Source organism: Lithobates pipiens, unplaced genomic scaffold (genome assembly GCF_037356315.1).
Source record: "Lithobates pipiens isolate NorthernLeopardFrog02 unplaced genomic scaffold, aLitPip1_a1.2 Scaffold_13, whole genome shotgun sequence".
In the NCBI taxonomy this organism is placed as follows: Eukaryota; Metazoa; Chordata; class Amphibia; order Anura; family Ranidae; genus Lithobates; species Lithobates pipiens.
The window spans coordinates 169,234,877-169,253,689 of record NW_027507718.1 but is presented as its reverse complement, the minus strand read 5'-3'; the positions used below and the strand labels follow the sequence as shown (position 1 = coordinate 169,253,689).

At 42.5% G+C, this 18,813-nt stretch overlaps 1 protein-coding gene across 15 annotated transcripts in view; it reads right to left on the bottom strand.

Annotated features, from left to right (window-relative positions):
• Positions 1 to 18,813, bottom strand: part of UNC13A (unc-13 homolog A) — a 308,976-nt gene that overhangs the window by 203,146 nt on the left and 87,017 nt on the right. For all 15 annotated transcript variants that reach the window (XM_077475833.1, XM_077475836.1, XM_077475835.1 and 12 more), the window contains 2 exons: positions 18,020 to 18,143; positions 4,484 to 4,557 (listed from right to left, as the gene is read on the bottom strand). In XM_077475833.1, the coding sequence (XP_077331959.1) occupies positions 4,484 to 4,557; positions 18,020 to 18,143 (198 nt within the window). The remainder of the gene's footprint in view (positions 1 to 4,483; positions 4,558 to 18,019; positions 18,144 to 18,813) is intronic.

Sequence of the window (18,813 nt, the reverse complement as noted above, 5' to 3'; positions counted from 1 at the left end):
TGTCTTTAACCACTACAATACAGGGCACTTTCACCCCCTTCCTTCCCAGGCCAATTTTCAGCTTTCATCGCTCTAGCGCTTTCAGTGACAATTGCGCGGTCATGCTACACTGTACCCAAATGAAATTGTTATCATTTTGTTCGCACAAATAGAGCTTTATTTTGGTGTTATTTATTCATGACTCCGTTTTTTATTTTTTGCGATATAAGCGCAAAAAAAGCGGAAATTTGGAAAAAAAAATATATTTTCTTTTTTCTATTTGAAAAGAAATCCAATAAAATCAAATTTTGTCATAAATTTAAGCCAAAATGTATTCTGCTACATGTTTTTGGTAAAAAAAAATTCGTTAAGTGTATAATAATTGGTTTGTGTGATCAGGGACATATGTACGCAAATGATCATGTACATATGTGTGCAGGTGATCATGTACATATGTGTGCAGATAATCATTGGGACATGTGATTTTAGTGGGACATAGGTGGGGGACATGTTTTTATTATTAGGGACATGTGTTTTTATTATTTGGGGACATGTATGTTTTGGGGACATGTGTGTTTTGGGGACATATGTGGGGACTGTGTTTGTACTGTGTGGTGTGTTGTGTGTTGACACTAGACTGATGATCAGTGAGTAAAAAGCTGTAAAAAGCAGCCCATACTCACTGATCATCAGCCGGCTGCAGCGTTCTGCTCTCCTCTCCTCAGCTCCATGTGATCAGGAGGGCCAATCAAAGAGCCCTCCTGCCGATCTGAGATGTGCCGTGTCCGGGTGACACGAGCACATCGGGATCGCGGCGCTGCGCGGGCACGCATGCGCAATCCTGCTACTTCTGAAGGACGTTCCTGAACGTCCTATCAGGAGTAGACGGCTCCCACCCGGCCGTATATATGCATTGGCCGGGTGGGAAGTGGTTAAGAAAGGTTTATTGAAAACAGAAAACTACTCGCATCTTATCAGAACAAGATTCACTATAAGAAATCCTCACACTGCCAGCTGCTGCGGTGTATTCAAAAGAGGTCACTTCTCTATAGCCACGCCTACCGGTTTTGTTGTGCTGACGTCATCAAGAGCGGCCATATAAGTGCACCTCATCATTTATATAGGATGCAGTGTTCCGCACATGCACAGAGTTATCTAGCGCCATCTTTGTAAAGGGAACTGGCCAGGTCTGCAGATATATACCGATTCCCCGAATTGTATTTTCTTCCCCTGGGCGCCTGTTATTCAATTTTATATTTTTTATATAATGTTTTCCCCATAATGTTTTTTATTTTGGTATTTGATTGTAATGAATAAAACATTGTGAACATTTGCCTCTGCGGGGGCACAGGTGTTAATCATTTTAGCTGTGAGTAAATGTATAAGGATGCAGTGTTCCAACTGTTTAATATATTACAAAGGACTTGTCGGCATTTTATGTCTATAGGATAATAATATTGCATTTATTTATTTATTTCAGTATTTTTCACTAGGTTTATATTACCAATTTATTTTTTTTGTTTCACAACCTTTATTGGTATGGATGTATAACTGTTTAACCAATTGCACGGATTAGGAATAATTTTATTAATTAATAGAGTTCCACACATTGACACACATTTTATTTAAGGGTATAGCGCCAATTCTACCTGACTCGCTATCAATTAACCCTCTTGTCCTTGCTAGGGGAGAACTATGCTTGTTTTTCCCTGCGCTACAATCAGATAGCATGGGTGTTCTCACCTATGCGATCTGATTCCTGTGCGAGTTAACAGTTCACACTGCGATCCGTGAACTAAACTGGGGGTGTCATTAACATTGTAATGACACCCACAGCGGTTCGCAGAGGGCAGTGTGAACTGCCTGTGGGAGAGATGTGATGCGGGAACCGGCGCTGGAATCGCACTGGTTCCCGCATCGCATCAGTGTGAACCTAGGCTTAATGAACATGTGTACACTGCTGCTTACCTAAATTGTTAAGGCTGTCTTCACACCTGAGTGCATTTTTTTCAGACAGAAAGCCGTGTTTTTAACCGCGATTTTTGCCCCTTTTTTTGCCACGATTTTGTACAGGTCAAAAAGCCACCAATGTAAAAAGCAGAAAAACGCCTGTAATCTGCCTATAAAGAAGTTCATGTACTTTTTTGAGCTCAGGCTCTGTCCACACCTGAGCATTCTGTCACCTAAAGAAAAATGCCCGTCGCTCAAAAAAGTACATGAGCTTCTTTTTTGTCAGATTACAGGCATTTTTAATTCTTTTACATTAGTGAACTTTTGATCAGTACAAAATTGTGGAAAAAATAGCGTGACTTTCTGTCTTAAAACTATACACTCAGGTGTGAATGCAGCCTCAGGCATTTTACTACAGGCGACAAAACACTCAGATGTGAACAGGGGCCATTTAAATGAATGTGATTTTGCTTTCTGGGCATTTTTGGGGTGTTTTACGAGCTGAAAACGCTCAGGTGTGAATTCAGCCTGACTATTTACAGCTCAACATCTGCAGGCTGGTGCTTCTGGTAAAAAATTGCATTTAACACCTTAGTGTCTGCTTCTATTTATTGGTTAACCTTTCATAGCTATCTGTATGGTTCATGCTGCTTTCTGACATATGAAGAAAAGTGTCATTTCCCATTATAGATCAGTCTGGATTTTATTGTCCATCCTGCTGACTACATTTAAGACTGACAGATATTTACTTTTCTTTCTTTTTTTTGTCTCCCTGTCTCTATTCGGAGTGAATTCAGTTTGCTGAAAAGGCCAATGATTTCGCGCCGCCTCCTTATGATCTACCCAATCTCTGTTGTACCTGTCCCATAAGCTTTGTCCATACTCCACCCCCTGATGCATACACAGACACACTTTCTGTGTGTATGTTAGACCCCTTTCACACTGGGGTGCTTTGCAGGCGCTACAGCTCTAAAAATAGCGCCTGCAAAGCGCCCTGAAAGAGCAGCTCCATTCACTCCAGTGCGAAAGCCCGAGGGCTTTCACACTGGTGCGGTACGCTGGCAGGACAGTAAAAAAAGTCCTACTTGCAGCATCTTTGGAGCGGTGAAGGAGCACTGTGTATACCACTCCTCCACCGCTCCCATTGAAATCAGCAGCAGCACTTTGCAGGTGGTTTTGACACTCTTTTGGCCGCTAGCGGGGCTTAAAAGCACCCCGCTAGTGGCCGAATACCTCCGCAAATAAAACGGCAAATCGCCGCTAGAAATAGTGGCAATTTACCACCGACGCTGCCCCCGCCCCAGTGTGAAAGGGGCCTTAAACTGTAAGTAAACCCCTACTATCATTTACAGCCAAGGACGTTGCCATCTTTGCCTCCATTTAAACTACAACTGCCATGATGCTGCACAGTATGACAGTTTGGTTGAAAGAACAAACAATGGGAGTGTTACATTTCTGGCACATTCCGGAAATAAAACTGTTTTATGGATGGGTTTAATTCCACCTTAAGGTGTGCAGGACAGGTGGCAAATTAGAGTAAACACACACTAGAGGCTTGAAAATTGGTTCGTAAGTTTAAACATCACCTCCTCCCTTGACAATTACACTAATGCCCCCTTCTGCTGCTTTGATTGAAAAAGACTGCCACGCCTCTGAAAAGCAATCCACACATTTATTTTCAGAGGCAATTGACAGGCAGTAGAGGCAGCAATATGCTGCATCCTCACCACCTGTGTGGGCACAGGTGAGGCTGCATTGATGGGCACGGGTGAAGCTGCACTGATGGGCACTGGTGAAGCTGCACTGATGGGCACTGGTGAGGCTGCACTGATGGGCTCTGGTGAGGCTGCATTGATGGGCACTGATGAGGCTGCACTTGGTACCCACTTTAAGCCCACACTCACATTGGGCCAAATTGACATGTCAAATCGCATGCCAAATTGGCAGCTATTGCTGGCAATGGCACAGTTCGAACCGTTGTGATGCCATCTTTGCGGCGCCACATCGGTTCCCAAAAATAGTTTCTGTACTACTTTTGGTGACTTTGGGGGCAATTTGAATAGACATCTGTGCATGAACCCACACAGATATCTGTGAAATCGCCCCCAAAGTCGGACTGCATTGCCAGTTTTAAATCATGCGAGTTCATCTGAACTCGCATGATTTCAAACCCTCCCTAATGTGAAGCTAGGCCTCATGTACAGAGAGGAAGAGGTGGAGCTCTAAGAGGTAGGAGCCTAAAGAGGAAGGGGTGTGGTTTACAGATGACAGGGCGGGTCCTAAACATGAAGGGGTGTGGCATCGACAGGAAGGGGTGAGTCATTATAAATTTGGGGGGTGCATGAGTTTAGTCAGGCCTAGGGCAGCACAAAATGTAAATATACCACTGACAAGTATAATTACTTTGTCCCAAGTTAGACCAATGTAACTATGTATAAAATACACATACCTGGAATTCTTCTTTAAATAGAAGTAAAGGGCTCATGTAAACCACAACGCTGAGCACTTTCAACAATTTTCCAATACCGTTTCAGTTTTTTATTTGACTACTTACATCATCCTGATCCCTCATGGCATTCAGCTGCTCTAACTTCTTTGCCCAGTATCGAGCTTCCTCTTCTGGTATGTCTAAAGAGAAAAAAATTAAGTTACCACTTATCTACATAGGACCTGTTTGTTCCATTTCAGGTTTGACAGTGTTGTTAGCAAAGCAACTGTTTTTTTCATTAGCTTTAAAAGCTTATATAATCAACAAATACCTAATTGAAATACAAACTTCAAGAAAAAATATATTTTTCTGTAAATAACATAATTCTCATTTAAAAAGGGACTCTTATGGAAAGCGGTGGCCCGTAAGTGGATGCAGGCCCTGCCCCCCCCCCCCCTTACAATTGACAGTGCTGGAAAAAAGAGGTTAATGACACTCTTCCATATAAGAAGCTGATCTATGTACATAGAGGGTGTTTGCCTAAGTATGAAAAGGTCTGGAGCGGATGGTTTGCAGATAGTGAACGTGTACTTAACTGCTTAAGGACCGCCTCCTGCACATATACGTCGGCAGAATGGCACGGCTGGGCACAATCACGTACCTGTACGTGGCTCTTTAAGTGCCCACCAGCCGTGGGTCGGGAGCGCTCCCGACCTGGTCCTGAGCTCCGTGACTGTGGCCACGGGACCAGCGGATCCGAACGCCGCTGGTGTCCCGCGATCGGGTCACAGAGCTGAAGAATGAGGAGAGGTCTGTGTAAACAAGTCTCTCCCCGTGCTTCCTACTGAGGCTGTCACCGATCGTCTCTTCCCTTTTATAGGGAAAGACGATCAGGGAGGTCACATGCCAGGCCACGCCCCCCTACAATAAAAAAAAACACATAACGTCATACATAACACCTACACTGCCCCCTAGTGGTTAACTCCTTCCCTGCCAGTGTCATTTACACAGGAATCAGTGCATTTAAATAGCACTGATTGCTGTATAAATGACAAAGGTCCCAAAAATGTGTCAAAAATGTCCGATTTGTCCGCCATAATGTTGCAGTCACAATAAAAATCGCTGATCGCTGCCATTACTAGTAAAAAAAAATGGCTCTCTATTTTTGTTTATAGCGCAAAAAATAAAAACCGCAGAGGTGATTAAATACCAGCAAAAGAAAGCTCTATTTGTGGGAAAAAAATGACTCCAATTTTGTTTGGGAGCCACGTCGCATGACCGCGTCGCATGACGCACGGGAGCCGACACGTGCAGCATCTTCGTCGTTGACGATGCCGCGCTCAGTGTGCCTGCGCGCCTCTGTCTACGGCGCATGCGCCGTAGACAGCGGTGGCTGTCTTCGGGCAAATATCTCCTAAACCGTATAGGTTTAGGAGATATTTCTTGGACCTACAGGTAAGCCTTAATCTAGGCTTGCCTGTAGGTCAAAGTGTGTTGTAAGGGTTTACAACCACTTTAAGTGGTTTATATGCTCACCCCTCATTTCCCCTTTCCTTTTTTGTTTTCTCCTTTTCTTTTTCTTTTTTATATATTGTGTACTGGCTCCACCTCCATTGGGTTTTTTGCTTTATGCTACACAGATACTTCAATGTGTTCATGTATGTACTATTGTTTTGGCCATGTTGGTCTATATCGATTTATGTACCATGCATACGTTTTTCAATAAAGTTGGTTTTTCCAATGAAAAAAAAAGGCACTCTTATGAACTAATATACACTGTACTATGCTAATGGGCCACGACTTACAATATTTCTGCATCACCCCTAGAGAAACCAATCTGATATTGTGTTTCATGCTGTCAATACAAGTAAGAAGATAAAAAAGGACAATTTGATTGTTTGCTAGAGGTAACACAGTGTTTCCTTATTTCAGATTCCGTTGCCAAAATGTTGACATTTTATTGCAAGCTTTTGTGAGAAATCCTACAAAAGTGCAGTTTTGGTATAATAATAAATGCTGGAATAAGACAGTGTACTTTGGGTGGAGAAAAAGACAACACTGCTGACTATCCCTCGTACACATGATCGGACTTTCCGATGGGTAATGCTGAATGTCAGGCTGTTGGCGGAAAATCTGACCGTGTGTATGCTCCATCGGACAATTGTTGTCAGACTTTCCGCCAACGAATGTTGGCTAGCATGTTTTCAAATTTTCCGCCAACAAATGTGTGTTGTCGGATTTTCTGATCATGTGTACACAGGTCCGTCGGACAAAAGTTCAAAGTACAAACACGCATGCTCGGAAGCAGAAGCAGTCAGTCTTGTAAACTAGCATTTGTAATGGAGAATTAACATTTGTGATGTGGCAAATTATGAAATCTCCAAATGCAGCGCAAAATTCTCTTCTTCTTTAATGGGATAATAATGAGGATGCTTTGCTGGAGATAATGATGGAGTTATTGCAAACTAGTTTTCAAAGGCTTTTTTTTCTAGTGATATCAAGAATAATATTATCATTTTTCTTTGTTTTTTTTTTTTATTTATGCAAGTTACCACAACACCATTATTCCGTAGTTTATAAGATCAAAGATACAACTATGTTGGTGTCCCTTGTCAATTTTACATTGTATTTTCTAAAATGTAACCGCCTACTCCTAAACTGTCATTTGAAGTAAAACACATAGCCAAGTATTATTCTCCACAATTTTTTTATTGTGCATTAAAAAAAAATAGACATTATATCTGCCAATAGAACTTAACCAAAAAGTGCATTCTATGCATCCAAATATATAGAAAATATACCAAATCAATTAATTATTCATCCAAAAAATGTCAAAGCAATAACTCCAAGGCCAATAATAAATAACACGTTATCTACTCCGATTCCGCAACATGTCTGGTTGACACGGCCGTTCAGAAACAAACTGAAAAGCACGAAATGAAAAGCGTGAACTGAAAAGCGCTAAATGAAAAATGCAAAAAGAAAAGTGCAGATCAACACTCACCAAACTTCTACTAACACAAAATTATCAGAAGGGGCCCAAAGGGTGGTGCTAAAGAGCTGAAAAAACATGTAGTATGTCTAGTACGTCACTATGTTTGTAATTGTTGCCCAACATTTGTGTGACCATGTGTATGCAAGACAAGTTTGAGCCGAAACCCTTTGGACAAAATTACACGGTTTTGTTGGCCAAAAATCCGATTGTGTGTACGAGGCATAACAGCTTCTACCTGCAGAATATCTGAGCAAAGCAAAGCAAAGTAGCTAAGAGGGAAGTCCTAACTTACATCCTCATGCTCCTCCTCTAATCCATTTACTATTGGGATCAAGGAGAAAAGGCCCAGCCTCTATGTAAGCTCTAAGTATCAATTCCACTGACTTTGCCTGATTATGCTCAACATGCAGAATCCCATGCTTTCTAATTGTTCCTGCTGATGCTTCCCCTATGCTTTATGCCTGATGCTCAAAAAAATACATGTGTTTTTTGAGGGCATATTCAAACACTTTTGCCTCTATAGACTTCACTAATCTTCTCCTCTAAAACAGCTCTGGGCTCCTGGCCCTTTCCCAGGCCAGAGAACAAATGCCTGAATCTTTTTTTTTTGTAGATTTTTTATTTTTATTTAAGACAATAGGAAAGTATTATTATTATTATTATTATTATTATTATTCAGGATTAGATAGGCCCAACTCAAGTCGCTACGACTTAGAAAAAGGTTCCTGTACGACTTTTGGCGCGACTTGAGGTGACTTGCATTGACTTCTATACAGAAGTCGTTTTGCAAGTCGCCGCAGTGGTCGCGTCCAGGTCGCCTGAAGCAGTTGCGCTGTAAGTCGTCCTGCCTCAGTGTGAACAGGACCTAAAGGGAGACAGTACAGTTACAATTAAAAAAAAAATTAATAAATAAAAATAAAAATAAAATCGGCCGATAGTGGGGCGCTTTTAACCCCCGCTAGCGGGCGAAGAAGGGGCTAATACTGCCATGTAGCGCTTTGCAGGTGTTTTGTCAGCGCTGCCCTTTCATTTCAATGGGCAGGGGCGCTTTTGGAGCGATGTATACACTGCTCCTAAAGCGCCCCAAAGATGCTGGCTTTCATACTGGAGTGACATTAAAGGCGCTCTACAGGCGCTGTTTTTAGCGCTAAAATGCCTGTAAAGAACCTCAGTGTGAAAGTAGCCTAAGAGTAACTAACATGTCTCAACACACTCATTTCATTGGGCTGATCCCGTCTACCTTCTCGCTGTCCTGTTTGCTCCTTGCCCCCATCTGCTGATCTCCCATTGATGACCCTTGCCTGGCTACATTTACGATTCTGGTATTCTTCATCTATTGTATATACCTGTTAGATTGTTGTTATTTGTGGGTCTCTGGTAGTTGGATTGTTGTGCACTGTATTGTATTGAAGGTGTTTGTAACAATATTCATTTACTTTAATAAATTACATTACTTCACTTTAAATGCGTTTGGTTCCCTCGGTTTGTGTCCATATAGTTCTGCTCACACCTGTTCATGACAGGTGGCATATTTTCTGCTAGCTGCATTTGGGTTGTTCTCTGCATGTTCAGGGCAGAGGCAGTGCTAGACTTTGTGAGGCCCTAGGCATAACTTAGACATGAGGCCCCACTCACGTCCATAATGGGAAAAAAATTTCAAGCAATAAAAATGAATTGCATATATTAAGATTACTGGTACTCTATCTCAGTGCTGGTGTCAGTGCCCTGTCTCTCAGTGCTGGTGTCATTGTACACTCTCTGTGCTGGTGTCAGTGCTGGTGTCAATGTGCTTTATCTCAGTGCTGGTGTCAATGCTCTGTCTCTCTCAGTACTGTACTCACATAGAGCTCTTTGAACTCGGCCTCACAGAAGAGAAGGGGCTGTGTGAAATTTCACCACCTCGGAGGTCTCATCATCACTGTTGGGCAGCAGTAGGTCCCCTTGGACTCCCCATAGTGGAAGAGCTCCTTGTGGGAGATAGCCGCAGAGAAGCCAAACATGAGCATTGCCAGCCCAGAATGAAGAGCCCCTTGCCCACCATGGCTGAGGATCAGCACTGGACTGAGCTGGGACCTCCCGACCACCACAGTGGAGCCCTGGGTGGCCGGGGATGGGGGGGGATGGAATTAAATCAGGGTGACCCAGGCTGTCAATCACAGGCAGGCACACTGGGACACTGGCAGAGGACTAAGCAGACCTGACTATAATCCTCAGGCACATGCACACCCCTTGCAGGCACATGCACACCCCCCCAGTCACATATACCCCCCCAGTCACATGCACACCACCCCAGTCACATGTACACCCCTCAGTCACATGCACCCCCCTCCTAGTCACATGGGCACCCTCCCAGTCACATGTACCCCCCCAGTCACATGCACATCCCCCAGTTACATGCACCCCCCCACCCCAGTCATATGTACCCCTCACAGTCACATACACCCCCCCCAAGCCAATGTACCACCCCCATGCCCATGTACCTCACACATAGCAAGGCTCTGTCCCCTCACAGCTTAGTCAGTGCATCCTCAGTTCGGCAGTCAGTGGGCTGCACACAGACAGTGAACTGGAATTGTCTCTGTGATTCTACTGAGGTGCTAGCTGCTCCCTTGCACAAGATATCGGCTCAAGGGACGGTGGGGATTTGCTGGCTGGGTGGGGCAGGGCAGTTTCAGTCTCTTTGAGTGTCTCTTCCGGCTGTTCCAGTGGAGTGTTAATGACAGAAGTGGAGACTGGGCAGTGTCCTGGTGGGGCATGGTGTTACAGAGCAGAGAGAAGGAGGACTGAGTATACACTTAAAGAGGCGGGCACGAAGCTCCACTGACTGTACTGGGACTGATGTATGATGATAGCCAAAGGCAGCTCTTTATCCACTTATGGACCGCCCGCCGGCGGCTGTTTGAAGGAGGATATCGTTGTTATGGCAGCCGCTAGCTGCCATAACCCTGATATCCCCTTCTTCAACGGTCCGCTAAGAGATAAAAGTGGCCCCTGCGGCAGATTCACCACAAGATCACTTTTATTGTGGCGGGAGAGGGGCCCCCCCTCCCGCCGCGATCTGATGCCTTTCGCCATTTACTGGAGCTGTCGGCAGACACGGAGGCGATAGCATCCTTCCAGTAGCTGTGTATGGAGACGAGTGAGAGGAAGATGGCCCCCAACCGTCTCCATACAATTGCTGGGCGGAAGCGACGTCAAAACATAATTTCCGCCCACAGCTCTTAAAGGGACAATATTTTTAAATTATTTTTTTTAATTACTTTTTTCTTATTGCATTTTAGTCTAAATATGAGATCTGAGGACTTTTTGACCCCAGATCTCATATTTAAGAGGACCTGTCATGTTTTTCTCTATTACAAGGGATGTTTACATGCCTTGTAATAGGAATAAAAGTGACATTTTTTTTTAAACAGTGTAAAAATAAAAAATAAAAGGTAAAATAAATAATAATAATATATATTTTTTTTTAAACGCACCCCGTTCCACTGAGCTCGCACGCAGAAGCGAACGCATATATGAGTAGTGCCCGCATATGAAAATGGTGTTCAAACTACACATGTGAGGTATCACCATGATCAATAGAGCAAGAGCAATAATTCTAGCCCTAGACCTCCTCTGTAACGCAAAACATGTAACCTGTAGAATTTTTTAAACGTCGCCTATCGGGGCGCAATTTTGAAGCATGACATGTTGGGTATCAATTTACTCGGCGTAACATTATCTTTCACGTTATAAAAAAAATGGGATAATTTTACTGCTGTCCTATTTTTTTATTTAAAAAAGTGATTTTTTTCTCCCAAAAAAAAGTGCGCTTGTAAGACCGTTGCGCAAATACGGTGTGAAAAAGTATATTATTTTATTCTCTAGGGTGTTAGAAAAAAACAATATATAATGTTTGGGGGTTATAAGTAATTTTCTAGCGAGAAAAACTGTTTTAAACATGTAAACACCAAAATGTCAAAATGAGGCTGGTCCTTAAGTGATTATGCAAACTAGGCGGCCGCGAGGCCCCTGTGAAGGTGAGGCCTTAGGCGACCACCTAATTTGCCTAATTTGAGAGCTGCGTCTGGAGGGACTTTGGTTTTTTTTTGTGTGTGAACAGCACTTAGATTTTTCTGGGCATGCTCAGAGAGTGTGTTTTTTGGGTTAGTAATTTAAGGACATCCTTAACAGGTGTACCCACTTTGAAGTTCTGTATCTACATTGGATGAACTTGCATTTTGTGTATTTTATGGACTGTGCATGTGTTTGCAATTGCCTCATTAGCACACAAACCTGTGTGTGTATGTTTGTATGTGTGTGTGTGTGTGTGTGTGTGTGTAAGTCAGCGTCAGTCAGTGTCAATGTCAAGAGAGTACATTTGGGTGTCCTTATAGCGCTTGTAACATGTATTTTCTTTGTATTTTGTTTATGTCTTTCCAAAAGAGATGTGTTTTAGAGCAAGTATTTTTTACTATTTGTCTATTAATTTTGGGAAGAGGGGATATTTTTCACTGAAATATTTTTGATGTTGTCAATCTGTGTTGTTTGTAGGTTGTTAGTTTCACTTTGACTTAATTGCCTGTGCTGCATTATTTTGCAAAATCTTCCTCAAGGTGTTGTGACTAATGTTTAAATCCTTAAGAGACTGTCCTTTTGTGGGTGCAGTCCTTTTAACTCCTGTTAATTTCCTCTGTAAAATGGTCAGACCTCAAATCCATATTCTGTTAGTGTCTCAAATTAACATACATGTGTTTTTTGCTTTCCTTAGGCCGCGTACACACGGGCGGACTGTCTGACGGACTAAGTCTTTTGGAATTTCCGTAATATTGTCCGTCCAACTTTGGTTTCAGCGGACAGTCCGCTCGTGTGTAGGCAAGTTGGACGGACTAAGTATGGCGCATGCTCAGAAAGGATTTACACGGCCGAAGGTTGCATTGCAGTGTATTGGACGTCGTATTTCTAGTCACGTCGTACGTGCTGTACACGTCATCGCGCAAGCTTTCAGCGGACTGTCTGTTCATCGTGTGTGGTCAAGTCCGTTCATTCAAAAGTAGGACGGACTGTCTGTCGGATTGCCTGACGGACTTAGTTGGCCAGACAGTCTGCCCGTGTGTACGCGGCCTTACTCTTTTCCAAGTCCTGATTTGTTGACCAATACAATTTGTAGCAAATTTTTATGTTGTATGTCTTTTGTTAATAATTTGTTTTGCACATGCATTCTCAATCCAAGTAATGCATTTTACACCCCCCTCCCCCCCAAAACATTTTTCATGCAACAGATTTACTAGCTGCAGCTTAACTAGGCTGATTGGCATGGCAAAACAAAAAAAGGTGTTATTTGTCTAAAAACTACTTTCCTGGATAGGTACCAGGAAAGGAAAATTACAGAGAGGTTTTCCATTTTACAGGAGTGGTTCTCAGCCTCAGTCCTCAAGTACCCCCGACAGGACATTTTTGGGGAATTTATCTTAGCTAACATAGCTGTCCAGAATACCAAGCTATTGACTTTGATTTAAAGCACCTGTGCACGGTGAAGGTAAACCTGCAAACATGGCTTGTTGGGGGTACTTGAGGAGAGGGTTGAGAACCACTGATTTAGAGCACTGAACTAAAATCTAGCTCAAGACAATCCTAACTGTGGGCATCTGAGGGAAACCAAGTGAGTGTTAGAACCCCTGCTTGTCTTTTTTAGGTTGGGCTTTGTGTCCCTTTTCTGAAAATTGGTTTTACTTCCAGTCACATAGAAAACAGGAAATTGGGGTAAAACCTTATCAATGTCTTTTCTTGGGGACACATAAGTCAATCTAACTAATGTCCCCATTAGGCAAATTGCACGCTAGCACTTTGTTGTGTACACCCAAAATTATTACACAACAAAGTGATAGAGTGCAAATTGATATTGACCTGTGTATCCCCAAGGAAAGACATTGGTAGGGTTCTACCCTCACTTCCTGTTTGGCTATGTGACAGGATGTGAATAAATTTGAAGGAGTAACTGGCAAAATCCCCCAAAACTGACAAGACTTCTAATCCCTCTGCACTCTATCCCTAAGAAAAAATAAGAAAGGATTTCATTTAGTTTAACTTTGCAAAGACACGTTCTTAAGTTCAACTGTGATGCATGTTAATGGTCCATTTTGACCTTGTTTAATAGCAAACACCAGTTACCTTTCACTAGAAACATTTGTTAGTCCAGTCCTGGAAATCTGTATCTGCTTTACTATTAATTTCCATAAAAAATGGGTTCCTGCAGCTAGATGCACCAAATGCACCTAGATGCGTGACCGCTGTGTATGTGAGATGCGCAATTGCTGTATGCACGGAGGTATGTACCCGTGGCGCATATCTGGTCTTGGCCACTATGCTGCAGCTCAGTTTCAGGGTCTTGGCAATCTTCTTATAACCGAGGCCATCTTTATGTAGAGAAATAATTCTTGTTTTTTCAGATCCTCAGAGAGTTTTTTGCCATGAGGTACCATGTTGAACTTCCAGTGACCAGTGAGAGAATGAGAGCGATAACACCAAATTTAACACACCTGCTCCTCATTCACACCTGAGACCTTGTAACACTAAGGCCGCGTACACACGGGCGGACTGTTCGCCCAACTTTGTCCGCTGAACAGTGTTTCAGCGGACAGTCCGCTCGTGTGTGGGCTTCAGCGGACAGTTTCAGCGGACAGTCTGACAAACAAAGTCTTTCGGAATTTCCGTAAGACTGTCCGCTGAAACTTGGTTTGAGCGGACAGTCCGCTCGTGTGTAGGCTTGTTCGTCAAACTAAGTTCCGCGCATGCTCAGAAAGGATTTACACGGCGAAGGTTGCATTGCAGTGTATTGGACTTCGAATTTCTCGTCCCGTCGTACGTGCCGTTCACGTCATCGCGCAAGTTTTCAGCGGACTGTTCGTTCGTCGTGTGTGGTCAAGTCCGTTCATGCTAATTTTGAACGGACTGTTTGTCAAACTGTTTGACGAACCTAGTTGGGCGAACAGTCCGCCCGTGTGTACGCGGCCTAACACGTACCAATTACATGACACCAGGGAGGGAAAATGGCAAATTGTTTCCAAATTGGACATTTACACTTAGGGGGTGTACTCACTTTTGTTGCCAGCGGTTTAAACATTAATGGCTGTGTGTTGAGATATTTTTAGGGGACAGCAAATTTACACTGTTATACAAGCTTTACACTCACTACTTTACATTGTAGCAAAGTGTAATTTCTTCAGTGTTGTCACATGAAAAGATAGAAGAAAATATTATATATATATATATATATATATATATATATATATATATATAGAGAGAGAGAGAGAGAGATCTATAGATGTAACGTTCTTGTGTCCACCAGCAGAGAGAAGTTGGAAAGATACCACACTCCAAATTCTGGAGGCATAATAATGGTCTAGCACAGGGGTCTTCAAACTACGACCCTCCAGTTGATCAGGAACTACATTTCCCATGATGCTTGGTCGTGTCTGTGAATGTCAGAGTTTTACAATACCTCATAGGATGTGTAATTCCACAACAGCTGGAGAGCCGTAGTTTGAAGATTCCTGATCACTCTAGCATGTCTTGAAAAAAGGTGTTTTTTCATGTGCCTTGCATAATGCCCAAGAAATATCGTTAGGAAAATACAAGTGGGTCATGGCACATCTACTTTCCAAATTTGGCGCTTAAGATGGTCATGCACTATGCAATCTGATTGGCCATTCTCGGTACAACTAGATATTTAGGCAAAATAGGTAATAGGAAGACTCACTTGAACAATTAATTAAAACTATAGGAAATCAAACAGGCTCTTGCACTAAATCTAATGCAGTGTAAGGTCACTGTTAAAGATCAAGATCTGAAAATATAGTTTTTTTGGGGTTTAGAAACAATTCCCTGTTCTTTGTAATGTGTTGAAAGATTTGGGTAGAAAAAGATATATTGGAAGTGATAGGAATGAGATTAAAATCAAAAGGGTAATTAACTAAGTACACCTACAAAACACATCCAATGAGATTAAATTAACCAATATATTGGGCGTGCACTATAATCAATAAGAAAACCGCTGTTACCCTAGCGCCAGTTGCAGTGTACATATGCGGGTGTTTATTATCATTATTTGCGCTTTAATGTAGGCTGTTTCGCATTAATTAATGTATGAACTGGTGTAGTGCCTTCTTTTAGTAAATCACCCCCAGTGTCTACATGTGGAATGTAGCACTCTCAATTCTCGTGTACAATACTACCTCATGCTCAAAAATCTGTGCTCCTTAGAAAATAACATTGTTGTGAGTAAGGAAGGAGAGGTGTATCCGGTTCGAATACTGAATCAACTCCTGCACTGAAAACTCTGCTCTAGATGAGTATAGTTAATACAATTTTTAGCAGATCTGTTGAAGCCCCACCCCATGCAAAACATTTTTTAATAGTAGGAACGAGTTAGAACCTTTATCATGTTTTTATTTTATTTTTTTGTTATTGCTCACTGTGACTCCACTAGGAAATTTCCCCTCACTGTGTAAATTTGTAACATTGCTGTGACACCAAGACAAAAAAACAAAAAAACAAAGCAAACAGGAGTCAGCAGGTCAGAAAGTTACACAAAGCAATAAAAACCTAACCAAGTTTCTAACCCTTTCTCCACTGTTCCCATTAGAAAGTTTTTCCATCCCTTCTTCTTCCTTTGACTTATTTTCAAAGAAAAGTGAAATTAGAGAAAATCTCCTCAATGGGGATGCCGACAGCAAAAAAAACTCAGAGATTCTAAGAAGAATTGGCTGGAGTCAAGCTTTAACTGGCAACTGAAAAACACTACTATGACAGGAATGTTCAACTTTGCCTCTTGTTCACTAACTAATTATACTTATATTTTGCCAATTTTGTCTTTCTGATCAAAGATTCTTTGGTTTCAGAATGGTTGGTACTTCCTAATCAAAATGTATTACTTAATACCAGTTTTAACATGGTAGAAGGCTAGATAGGGGTGTTTAAAATAATCGTTGAATCAATGCATCGCGATTCAGCCTTAAACAATTCTGCATTGATGCTGAGAAAGGCTGAATCACGATTGCACCAATGATATTATCCCTGCACCTCTGTCAGAGTCCTTCCCTCCCTCCCTCCCTCCTCCTCTCCGCCTGTATGTAACTGATCTTACCCAGGCGACCACTCACCAGTGCCTGGGCCATTTCCCACTGTATCACGGAGCTTTGACCTGTATATCCCGCCACACCAGTCTTCCTCCTTCAGTGGCCGCTGTAGCAGTGTCCCGTCTCATAGACCGGGTCCTGTGAGAGATGGAACACTGATCCAATCAGTGTTCGGGCTATCACAGGACCCAGTCTAGGAGGCGGGACTCTTGCTACAGCGGCCACTGAAGGAGGAAGACTGGTGTGCCGGGATATACAGGTCAAAGCTCTGTGACACAGCTGGAGATGCCCGCTGTGTATGATCCATCCAGGCACTGGTGAGTCTGCATTGATGGGCACAGTGAGGCTGATTGATGGGCACAGTGACTCTGCACTGATGGGCACAGTAAGGCTGCGTTGATGGGCACAGTGAGGCTCATTGGGCACAGTGAGGCTGATTTATGGGCACAGTGAGGCTGAATTTATGGGCACAGTGAGACTGATTGATGGGCAAAGTGACTCTGCATTGATGGGCACAGTGAGGCTGATTAATGGGTACAGTGAGGTTGACTGATGAAGCACAGTGAGGCTGATTGATAAGCACGGTGAGGCTGACTGATGGGCACAGTGAGGCTGATTGTTGATGGATGCAGTGACTCTGAATTGATGGGAAAAGTGACTCTGCATTGATGGGCACAGTGAGCCTGCACTGATGGGCACAGTGAGGCTGCATTGATGGGAACAGGGAGGCTGCATTGATGGGCACAGTGACTCTGCATTGATCTGCACAGTAAGGCTGCATTTGATGGTCACAGTGAGGCTGCATTTGATGGGCACAGTGAGGCTGCTCTTGATGGGCATGGTAAGGCTGCATTTATTGATGGGCATAGTGAGGCTGCATTTGATGGGCACTTGTGAGGGTGCATTTGATGGGCACAGTGAGGCTGCTTTTGATGGGCACAGCCTCATTTGATGTGCACAGTGAGGCTGCATTTGATGGGCACTGGTGAGGCTGAATTTGATGGGCACAGTGAAGCTGCATTTGATGGGCGCAGCCTCATTTGATGTGCACAGTGAGGCTGCATTTGATGGGCACTGGTGAGGCTGCATTTGACGGGCACAGTGAGGCTGCATTTGATGGGCACAGCCTCAGTTGATGTGCATAGTGAGGCTGCATTTGATGGGCACTGGTGTGGCTGGAATCGATTGGAATTGTTGACATGATAATTAGAGCTGCGCAACTTCACTGGTCTCATGATTCAATTTGATTATAATACTAGATTTGCTTTAATTAATGGCATTGCAGAAATGCCTTTGTGGTGTTCCATATCTGAGAACAATATTTTGTGAGCTGTTGATTTGCATTGATGTTGATAACTGCTGGAAATTGAACATATGGATAAATCTCTTGGGCACTTGTAGAGATTGTCCAAAACGTGTTTTTTAAACCAAGCCCCTATTTGAGGATATGATTCCCGATATAATTTGGAATTCAAGAATTCTGTATTCCTATTTAAGAAACAAACAATAAAATATGCTGTTAAAAGTAAAAACACACTTGCAGTTTTTTACCTAATGGAAGTTCAAACCGAGTGTCAAGTAAGATGCGATGGAAGGTGGGGTCTTTGGTTCCACAGATCTCATTATCTGTCATTATAACTTGAGAGTCAAGGGTCAACCATTCACCTGGGCCTTCCTGTCATGGAAAAAAAAATGACCAAAAATCTGGTTTATGACAATGAAAAAGAAAGTTGAGAGAATGAAGGCATACAGTATTTGTCCATTTGCATTTATGCTTTTTGGTTATGTTTATCAGTGAAAAATACAAAAGTAATATATCTGTATACATATACAAAGATGCACGTACAGAATCAGTAATATATCTGTACACTATACATATACCTACAGTGGATATAAAAAGTCTACACACTCCTGTTTAAAATGTCAGGTTTCTGTGATGTAAAAAAAATGAGACAAAGATAAATAATTTCAGAACTTTTTCCACCTTTAATACCTTTAATGTGACCTATAAACTGTACAACTTGAAAAAACAAACTGAAATATTTTAGGGGAGGGAGGTAAAAATAAAAAAATAAAATAATGTGGTTGCATAAGTGTGCACACCCTCCTATAACTGGGGATGTAACTGTATTCAGAATTTAGTAATTACATTCAAACTCATGTTAAATAGCAGCCAGTACATACCTGACATCATTTAAAATGCCTCTGATCAACCCCAAATAAAGTTCCGCTGTTCTAGTAGGTCTTTCCTGACATTTTCTTAGTCACATCTCAGCAAAAGCCATGGTCCACAGAGAGCTTCCAATGCATCAGAGGGATCTCATTGTTAAAAAGTATCAGTCAGA